The following is an 11,555-nucleotide window of genomic DNA, read 5'->3' as shown; positions in this document are numbered from 1 at the left end:
TTCTCTGCTCCAGAACTCTCTCCGCTTCTCCACTCTCATCTCCTTTCTTGTATAAATCCGCACAAGATTCCAAGCAACTTATCAGTTGAAAAACACACTTCATCAGTTTCTACAATCCTGAAACAAATCATGGCGTTTAGATCAACAGTGAGTCTTCTCTCTTCCCTTTTTATTTCCATTATACTTTGCTTTTCTCCTCTCGTTTTCATTTAAAATAATCTTGTGATAATTCCAGGGTTTTTTGAAGCAATTAACCAATCATTTGCGAGGAAAAGCGACGTACGCGACCTCGACGCCACCGAAACTGAAACCCTACGCACCAACAGCTGATTTCGGGCACTCTCAGCCGGAGAAGAAAGTGAAGGGCGATTTGGTGGCGGCGTACGTTGCAGTGGGCATGATAGCTGTGTCGACTTCACTGGGGCTCTTCACGGTGGTGCAAGAGCTGAAGAACTCACCGAATGTTCGACTTAACAAGAAGAGGAGGGAGAGTTTACCGGAGGTGGAGGAACCGGAGCGAGTGCTGGATGAGGCTGACAAGTTCGTGAAGCAATCGCTTTTCAGGAAAGTTGCTCATATACAGAAGAGTGATGATGAGTATGCCATTGATGATCCCACACGGGCAGATATGTTCGCTTACAGCCCCAAGTCTCGGGCTGAGACTCTCGAGTCCGTTGGCGTTGATCCTAAGTTTCGTGTTTATGGTGGTTAAGGTTTTCTTTTCTATGAGCACAAATGGAGAATATTCTAGATTTCTCACTATAGCTCATGAATTGATGTGACTATACATTCTCTCTATGGCTCATGACTTGATGTAATTATACAACAAAATATCAATATAAAGACGTAATTAATAGTTGGTATATCTCACCGTTTTATATAAATACATGCATACCTTAGAAAATCAAATGCAAATTATCCACACTCATATTTTCTACTACGTGTGAGACTAGAAACAAGATCACCACTGTCAGCAACACTAGTTATCGACGTCACAAGAGTAAAAGGTAATATGCATGGAGAGTCGTGATCTTTCTCTACCACAACACATGGATGGATCATGGCCGTCCCTTCACTTTTCTCTCGTTAACATTGCTTTCCTCATAATCATCATTTTTAGTTTGAGCGTCTTCTTCTTTTGTTGCTATCACTTGGATAAGCTTAGATCACTTTGTGGAACTTTCACCAACGATGTTGATATCGAAACATTCCCTTCTAAACCCATGCCTGATCTAACTTAAAAATTATATACCTTGCCTGTAAGAATCCAACTCGAAAATTATATACCTGAGATGAGAACAGGATTTGAACTCGATGAGTTCTGATCCGATTTTATCGGTTTAATTTTCTTAGAAAAAAATTAAGCTTGGATCGAGTCGGATTTTTTTAAAGGTTATGTTTGAGTCGAGTTATGCTCGGTGTAAAGGTAAAAATATCCGACCACATCTAATTCAAAAAATATTTTATCTTATATATTTAAAGATAATTATAATAATATATTTCTATATATTATTATTTTTTAATTTAATACATATTTTTTATAAAATAAAAGTAAATTTTTTATAAATATATTATTTTAGATTGAGTTGGGTCGGGTAAAGGGTGTATAATTTTTGAGTCGAGTCGGGTCAATCGAAAACCTAACCCATGCCCATCCCTACCTGAACTCGACTTGTCTTTTTTAGATAAAATCTTAATCCGATCTGACCTAACTAGTAATAGTATATTTTTAAAATTATTACTTGTATTTAATAAAATATAGGGATTTAATTAAAAAATTATACATATAGGGATATTATTATAATTATCTCTAAATATATAAAGTAAATTTATATTTTTTTGGGTCGGGTCAAGTTGAATATTTTTCACTCTAAATTTGAACCTCAACCCTATAACTTTTAAAAAAATCCTGACCCAACTAAAACATAATCTCTAAAAAAGCATGAGCTGACTCAAAAATAGCCTCTAAAAAGATTTCTCGACTCGAACTCAAATTCGAATCCGATTTTTTTTTAAAATCTGACCTGATATAATCAGATATGTTCGAAATCCATCGAGTTTGAATCTCGTGTACAACCCTACCGATGACTAACGACACTAAGAATTTTCTCTAAAACAACATTACAAATAAAGCGTTTTATATTAGAAAATAAACTCTAATGGTGAAAATATGTGATGGAAGGACTCAATATTTTATTCATGTGCTTGGAAAATATATATAGTCCGACTTACAAAACAAATAGCTAAAGGATAATCAATTAAATCAAATAAGTTCCAAATGTGTTTGGGAGGATATAAGATATGAATAGGTTATAAAAAAGATTGGTGTATGTAGGGTTCTAAATGAGTTAAGTTCGAGTACGAGTATTGTTGAGCTCGACTCAACATGAAAATTCTAAAATAGAGCTCGACTTAGCTCGAAAACTAGTGAGCCTGAAATTTTCAAGCTCAACTTCGAAACTATGAATTGAAGCTTGAAAAAGTTTGAAATAAAAAAAAATCTTAAATTTAACTCAGTTGAAGCTCAAACTAGACCTTAAAACCATGAATTATTTTAACTATTTACAATATAATAAATAATTATAAATATATTATTTTAACTATTTTAAAATATTAATATATTCAAATTGAGTCGAATGAGATTAGATATAAATAATATATTTTCAAGTCGGGGTCAAAGGAGGACAAAAAACCGGCTTGCCCTACCCGTGCCTATCCCTTATAATAAGCTATGGTTCAAGTTGTTTTATTCTTACTTTTGTTTTTATTTTTCAGGCTTTCATATGATAAATAACAAAGGTCGTAAATGTTAAATCAAGAACTAATGTTGACGCAGTGGTAGAGGCTGCTTAATCCACTTTGGAGATCCAAATTCAACTTTCCTCAATAGCTTGGAGGAAAAATTATTAAAATTAAAAATAAATTAAATTTAAAAAAGCCCTCAAATGATGTCATGACACGTGTCGTCATATGATTGGAGAATAAAATATATTGAATTAAATAAAAATTATGACCAGTTTGATAGATTATGTAAGAATAAGGACTAAATGTATAATTATATCAATTTTATTAATTTCTACGTCATCTCTTTCGTTAAATGTTAACGATAAGTGGCTTGATTGAATGCATTTAAATAGTTGAGTGACCTGATTGACAAAATTTCAAAAATGGTGGTCAGATGAAAAGGGCAATAATTAAGTGGTCAATGATATAGTTTACCCAAAAAAGATTATGAAAAATAATGTAATTAATATTTTATTTTAAATATTTTATCTTTAAATTTTTAATTATACGCTGATTACTTTAAGATTTTAAATTTTTATAAATTAAATTAATGATGTTCATCGTTAATAGTGTTCAGTTATGCTAATCGAGCATGACAGTCATCCTTTATTGTTGAAAACATTTTGATGTTTCGATATAACAAATTAAATTTAAATGAATTTTAAGATTTTACAAATAATTTTCTAAGAATATTTGATTTAATTAATCGAATATCAAATTATTACTCCAAGTCTTTCAAGATCAATTTTAAACCTTACTAAATGTGTAAAATTATGTTTTATACTTAAACTATTTTTTAAGCAATTTTCACAAAGTATTTTGAACCGAAATCAAGCCTAAAATCAATTTTTAAGAGTGATGCACCGATGCACCAATACATGCATCGATGCACCAATTAATTTTTCAAACATCGAATGCATATTATTCATCGATGCACATACCATGCATCGATGCACTCAGTGCATTTGATGCATCGATGCACAAGATCATGCATCGATGCACTCAGGCTTTTTCAAAACATCGAATGCATTTTATGCATGGATGCACTCTTAGTGCACCGATGCACTAAGGGTCCAACAGTCAAAATATTTAAATTTTTACACTGATGCACCGATGCACCATGGGTATGCATCGATGCACTGACGCTCCCAACTGCTTTAATTAATTGTTTTCACACTTAAACGGCTCTATTGACTCCACTAAGCATCCCCAACGTTCAGAATCATTTGAAGGTGTATTTAAACAAGCTTAGAAGCCATTGATCAACAACAAGAAACAACAAGCAACTAGAATCAAGAGAGAATCAAAGAGAAAGCATCAAACTCATTGTTTGAGCAATTCAAGCCTATTTTTCATTCAATATTCATTTTGCTTTCAAGAACACTTCTTGTACTCAATCATATTCATTTTTTAGTGTTCTTTTCTTTGTTCTAGAATTGTGCAAACAATCTACCTTGTGAGAATTTCCTTGTAAGTTTGCAAATTTGTAATCTTCTCTTTGAGAAAGAGTGTTCTCAAGAATTAGGGTATATTCTTGAGGGAGTTGTAAGGTTATCTCTTTGGCCTCAAAAGAAAGAACAAATTAGTGAATTTGTTGGAAAATCCTTAGTGTGGATAGCTAAGGTAGTGGACGTAGACTTTGGTTGAGAAAGTCGAACCACTCTAAATCGCTATGCAAATCTTTTCAATTTTCTGCAAAAGCTTCTACCAAAATTTTAATTGCCAATTCACCCCCCTCTTGGCCTATTCCATCGATCTATTAACTAAACAATTGGTAACAGAGCCTCACTCATTTGAAGGTTTAATCGCCTCTTGAGTCGATTCGGGAAGAGTTACATCGATTATCAAGTCATCAATGGCCTCTACTTCAAATGTTGACTCCGGTCTCGATTCGATGCCCGCCAACAAGCCTCCTTTCTTAAATTGAGCTAACTATGCCTATTGGAAGAATAGGATGATGTATTTCATTCAAGCAAGTGACATGGGAGCATGAAATATTGTAGAAGACGGTTATATCAAGCCTCTCACTCATCCAAGATTGTGGAGTAAAGGAGAGACAAAAATGTTCCAGCTCAACTCCAAAGACATCCATATCATATTTTATGCTCTTAGACCAGATGAATATGGAAGAGTTTCATCTTGTACAACCGCCAAAGAAATATGGGATAAACTAAAAGTCACTCATGAAGGCACCGATGAGGTAAAAGAATCTAAAATTAGTCTTCTAACACATAGCTATGAAAATTTCAGGATAAAACCAAAAGAAGATATCAAAGCTATGACGGATAGATTCTCTACGATTATAAATGGTCTCAAATCATATGGAGAGATCATTCCAAACGAAAAGTTAGTGAGGAAGTTAGTTTACTCACTTCCAAAATCATGGCAATCCAAGAAGACGGTATTCATCAAGGCTAAGAACCTGAAGTCCTTAACTCTTGAAGAGCTAATTGGTTCCCTCCTCACTCATGAAATGATGCTTGAAGATGAGGTGGACCTCGATAAGATTGACGAGACACCAAAGGAGAATGAGAAGAAGAAAAACATTGGAGTTGCTCTCAAATTCATAAAAGATGAGAGTGATTTAGATGAAGATGACGATGATGAGGAAATGGCATTGTTTGCCAAACGGTTCAGAAAAATGATGAGACCTTACCGAGGAAGAAAATTCAAACGAAATGAAGGCCTAAAAAATGAACCAAAAGAGAATGACCCTATCATTTGCTATGAATGCAAAAAGCCGAGGCATGTAAAATATGATTGCCCATAATTGAAGAGAAAGGGTCAATCAAAGAGTAAGCACAAGGCTCACGAGGCTACATGGAGCGATAAAGAAGGTTTCGATGTAGAGGAACAAGAAGTAGCTAACTTGTACTTGATGGCATTCGGGGAAGATTCTAAGGTAACTTTTAACTCATCCGAATTAGATGATTTGTCTTATGATGAGTTATTAGAGGAATATAATGGGTTGGCTTCGGATTATGAGAAATTATTTTTAAAATATAAAAATGATATTTCAAAATTGAAAAATGAAAATAAACTCATATCCAAAACCAACAACGATCTTGAAAGTAAAATCAAATATTTGCAAATCAAACTAGAAGAGTTTGAAAAGAAAATTTCGGATTTGCAAAATTTACTTTCAAAGATCAATGATGATCATCAAAAGAAAATTGATGAACTTAAAGCTTCTTTTGATAAAGTTGGAACAAAACGTTTTGAAATTGGAGAAAATTCAAAATCCAACTTTGTTAGAAAAATTTTTAAAAACTACAATCATAGAGGTCCCCGAAGAACCTCTAATGGAAAAATCGTTAGAAGTATATGGGTACCAAAAATTAGAAATTAATCTTTGTTTGTAGGAAAAAGAGCATTGCTACAAGGCACGGGAAACAAATTCAAACTCATGGTACCTTGATAGTGGATGCTCAAGACACATGACCGGGGACAAAAGCCGGTTCATAGAGCTTAACGCCAAAAATAGAGGAGAAGTGACTTTTGGTGATAATTCAAAAGGTCACATTGAAGGTATAGGTACAATAGGTAATACATCTTCCATACAAATTAAGAATGTTTTATATATGAATGGATTAAAGCATAATCTTTTGAGCATTGGTCAATTATGTGATAAGGGATTCAATGTCATGTTTGAAACTAATGGTTGTAAAGTCATTGACATTGCATCTAATCGGATTATGCTTGTTGGTCATAGAATATGAAACATTTACATGGTGCATTTAGACTCTATTGATATGACTAATTTATGCCTAGTTGCTAAGAATGAGCATGATAGTTGGTTATGGCATAGGAGACTAGGACATGATAGTATGAGTGTTTTGCAATGGCTAATTCAAGGAAATTTAGTTCGAGGCTTGCCTAAGCTTAAATTTGATAATGATAAAATCTGTGATGCTTGTGCTAAAGGAAAACAGAAGCGAGTTTCTTTTAAATCCATTAACGATGTATCAACTAGTAGAGTATTACAATTGATCCATATAGATCTTTTTGGGCTAGCTAGGACTACTAGCTTGAGTGGAAAACAATATGCATTTGTCTTGGTAGATGACTATTCAAGATAAACTTAGGTTCTATTCTTAAGTACTAAAGATGAAGCATTAGAAAAATTCATCACGTTTTCAAAAGTAATCCAAAACGAAAAAGGTTACTCTATAACTAGTGTTAGGAGTGATCATGGAATTGAATTTGAAAATCTTGGATTTACTGAGTTTCAGCAGGAGATGCGTGAACATATAGACGCGCTCACTTTTGAAGTTCGAGCTCATTATCCTCCTCCTCCCGATCCTCCGATGGAATGAATTTGTTTCCTTGTTATGATTTCTTGGATTTTCAAACTTGGATTGATTTTGATGTTTCTGGATGTTTAAACTTGATGTTTGTTGGATGTTTTGAACTTATTTGTTGTTTTATAGATTTTTGAACTTAATATTTATATATATTTGGTTTGAATTTTCATTATGAATTTAATGTTTATTAATTTTATTTTTGCATCATTTACATACTCGTTACATTATGACCAATTATGTCATTTCACATTTGTTTATGAATATTGATTATGAAACTAATGGCTAATCTCTCTTTTGATTGTGATCTTAGCAGCTTAAGCTATATTTACTTATAATCAATTGGCTATGTTTTTTAAAAAAAAAATTGTTTCACAACGTTTTAAAGTCTTTTTGATTTAACAAAAAGGGGGAGAAGAGAAGTGTTACAGTAAGGGGGAGTAATTTTTCAAAATTTTAGAAAATCTTAAAATAACACAAATGTTTTGTTATATCAAAATGGGGGAGATTGTTGAAAGCATTTTGATGTTTCGATATAACAAATTAAGTTTAAATGAATTTTAAGATTTTACAAATGATTTGCTAAGAATATTTGATTTAATTAATCGAATATCAAATTATTACTCCAAGTCTTTCAAGATCAATTTTAAACCTTACTAAATGTGTAAAATTATGTTTTATACTTAAACTATTTTTAACCAATTTTCACAAAGTACTTTGAACCAAAATCAAACCTTAAATCAATTTTTAAGAGTGATGCACCGATGCACCAATCCATGCATCGATGCACCAATTAATTTTTCAAACATAGAATGCATTTTATGCATCAATGCACATACCATGCATCGATGCACTAAGTGCATTTGATGCATCGATGCACAAGATCATGCATCGATGCACTCAGGCTTTTTCAAAACATCGAATGCATTTTATGCATCGATGCACTCTTAGTGCACCGATGCACTAAGGGTCCAACGGTCAAAATATTTAAATTTTACACTGATGCACCGATACATCATGGGTATGCATCGATGCACTGATGCTCCCAACTGCTTTAATTAATTTTTTTCACACTTAAATAATTCTATTGACTCCACTAAGCATCCCCAACGTTCATAATCATTTAAAGGTGTATTTAAACAAGCTTAGAAGCCATTGATCAACAACAAGAAACAACAAGCAACTAGAATCAAGAGAGAATCAAAGAGAAAGCATCAAACTCATTGTTTGAGCAATTCAAGCCTATTTTTCATTCAATATTCATTTTTCTTTCAATAACACTTCTTGTACTCAATCATATTCATTTTTGAGTGCTAGAATTGTGCAAACAATCTACCTTGTGAGGATTTCCTTGTAAGTTTGCAAATTTGTAATCTTCTCTTTGAGAAAGAGTGTTCTCAAGAATTGTGGTATATTCTTGAGGGAGTTGTAAGGTTATCTCTTTGGTCTCAAAATAAAGAACAAATTAGTGAATTTGTTGGAAAATCCTTAGTGTGGATAGCTAAGGTAGTGGACGTAGACTTTGGTTGAGAAAGTTGAACCACTCTAAATCGTTGTGCAAATCTTTTTAATTTTTTGCAAAAGCTTCCACCAAAATTTTAATTGCCAATTCACCCCCTCTTGGCCTATTCCATCGATCGATTAACTCAACAATTGGTATCAGAGCCTCACTCATTTGAAGGTTTAATCACCTTTTGAATCGATTCGGGAAGAGTTACATCGATTATCAAGTCATCAATGGCCTCTACTTCAAATGTCGACTCCGGTCTCGATTCGATGCCTGTCAACAAGCCTACTTTCTTCAATGGAGCTAACTATACCTATTGGAAGAATAGGATGATGTATTTCATTCAAGCAAGTGACATGAGAGCATGGAATGTTGTAGAAGACGGTTATATCAAGCCTCTCACTCATCCAAGATTGTGGAGTGAAGGAGAGACAATAATATTCCAGCTAAACTCCAAAGCCATCCATATCATATTGTGTGCTCTTGGACCAGATGAATATGGAAGAGTTTCACCTTGTACAACCGCCAAATAAATATGGGATAAACTACAAGTCACTCATGAAGGCACCGATGAGGTAAAAGAATCTAAAATTAGTCTTCTATCACATAGCTATGAAAATTTCAGGATGAAACCAAGTGAAGATATCAAAGCTATGACGGATAGATTCTCTATGATTGTCAATGGTCTCAAATCATATGGAGAGATCATTCCAAACGAAAAAGTTTGTGAGGAAGTTAGTTTACTCACTTCCAAAATCATGGCAATACAAGAAGACGATAATCATCGAAGCTAAGAACCTGAAGTCCTTAACTCTTGAAGAGCTAATTGGTTCCCTCCTCACTCATGAAATGATGCTTGAAGATAAGGTGGACATCGATAAGATTGACGAGACCCCAAAAGAGAAGGAGAAGAAAAAAACATTGGAGTTGCTCTCAAATCCACAAAAGATGAGAGTGATTCAGATGAAGATGACGATGACGAGGAAATGACATTGTTTGCCAAACGGTTCAGAAAAATGATGAGACCTTACTGAGGAAGAAAATTCAAACGAAATGAAGGCCTAAAGAATGAACCAAAAGAGAAGGACCCTATCATTTGCTATGAATGCAAAAAGTCGGGGCATGTCAAATATGATTGCCCACAATTGAAGAGAAAAGGTCAATCAAAGAGTAAGCACAAGGCTCACATGGCTACATGGAGCGATGAAGAAGGTTCCGATGAAGAGGAACAAAAAGTAGCTAACTTGTGCTTGATGGCATTCGGGGAAGATTCTAAGGTAACTTCTAACTCATCCGAATTAGATTATTTGTCTTATGATGAGTTATTAGATGATTTTAAAATATAAAAATGATATTTCAAAATTGAAAAATGAAAATAAACTCATATCCAAAACCAACAACGATCTTGAAAGTAAAATCAAATATTTGCAAATCAAACTAGAAGAATTTGAAAAGAAAAATTCGGATTTGTAAAATTTACTTTCAAAGATCAATGATGATCATCAAAAGAAAATTGATGATCTTAAGGCTTCTTTTGATAAAGTTGGAACAAAACATTTTGAAATTGGAGAAAATTCAAAATCCAACTTTGTTAGAAAAAGTTTTAAAAACTAAAATCATAGAGGTCCTCGAAGAACCTCTAATGGAAAAATCGTTAGAAGTATATGGGTTCCTAAAGGACTCATTACTGCTAAAGATAAATATATTCTAAACAAATGGATACCTAAGGGGACTAGGATTTTGGAAACTAATGAATATGGACCCAAAAGAATTTGGGGTACCAAAAATTAGAAATTAATCTTTGTTTGTAGGAAAAAGAGAATTGCTACAAGGCACGGGAAACAAATTCAAACTCATGGTACCTTGATAGTGGATGCTCAAGACACATGACCGGGGACAAAAGCCGGTTCATAGAGCTTAACGCCAAAAATGGAGGAGAAGTGGCTTTTGGTGATAATTCAAAAGGTCACATTGAAGGTATAGGTACAATAGGTAATACATCTTCCATACAAATTAAGAATATTTTATATGTGAATGGATTAAAGCGTAATCTTTTGAGCATTAGTCAATTATGTGATAAGGGATTCAATGTCATGTTTGAAACTAATGGTTGTAAAGTCATTGACATTCCATCTAATCGGATTATGCTTGTTGGTCATAGAATAGAAAACATTTACATGGTGCATTTAGACTCTATTGATATGACTAATTTATGCCTAGTTGCTAAGAATGAGCACGATAGTTGGTTATGGCATAGGAGACTAGGGCATGCTAGTATGAGTGTTTTGCAACGGCTAATTCAAGGAAATTTAGTTCGAGGCTTGCCTAAGCTTAAATTTGATAATGATAAAATCTGTGATGCTTGTGTTAAAGGAAAACAGAAGGGAGTTTCTTTTAAATCCATTAACGATGTATCAACTAGTAGAGTATTATAATTGATCCATATAGTTCTTTTTGGGCCAGCTAGGACTACTAGCTTGGGTGGAAAACAATATGCATTTGTCTTGGTAGATGACTATTCTAGATATACTTGGGTTCTATTCTTAAGTACTAAAGATTAAGCATTAGAAAAATTCATCACGTTTTCAAAAGTAATCCAAAATGAAAAAGGTTACTCTATAACTAGTGTTAGGAGTGATCATGAAACTGAATTTAAAAATCTTGGATTTACTAAGTTTTAGCGGGAGATGCGTGAATGTATGGACTCGCTCACTCTTGAAGTTCGAGCTCATTATCCTCCTCTTCCCGATCCTCCGATGGAATGAATTTGTTTCCTTGTTATGATTTCTTGGATTTTCAAACTTGGATTGATTTGATGTTTCTGGATGTTTAAACTTGATGTTTGTTGGATGTTTTGAACTTATTTGTTGTTTTATGGATTTTTGAACTTAATATTTATATATATTTGGTTTGAATTTTCATTATGAATTTAATGTTTATTAATTTTATTTTTGCATCATTTA

At 33.4% G+C, this 11,555-nt stretch overlaps 1 protein-coding gene across 1 annotated transcript; it reads left to right on the top strand.

Moving 5' to 3' along the window:
- Positions 1-809, top strand: LOC120189914. Its single transcript, XM_039193048.1, has 2 exons — positions 1-147; positions 236-809. The coding sequence occupies exons 1-2, from the start codon at positions 130-132 to the stop codon at positions 710-712; spliced, it is 495 nt and encodes a 164-aa protein (XP_039048979.1). The 5' UTR covers positions 1-129; the 3' UTR covers positions 713-809.
- The last annotated feature ends 10,746 nt before the right edge of the window (positions 810-11,555 follow it).

This window comes from Hibiscus syriacus, unplaced genomic scaffold (genome assembly GCF_006381635.1).
Source record: "Hibiscus syriacus cultivar Baekdansim isolate YM2019G1 unplaced genomic scaffold, ASM638163v2 tig00116961_pilon, whole genome shotgun sequence".
In the NCBI taxonomy this organism is placed as follows: domain Eukaryota; kingdom Viridiplantae; phylum Streptophyta; class Magnoliopsida; order Malvales; family Malvaceae; genus Hibiscus; species Hibiscus syriacus.
The sequence above is the reverse complement of the archived record's forward strand: the minus strand, read 5'-3'. Positions and strand labels throughout refer to the sequence as shown.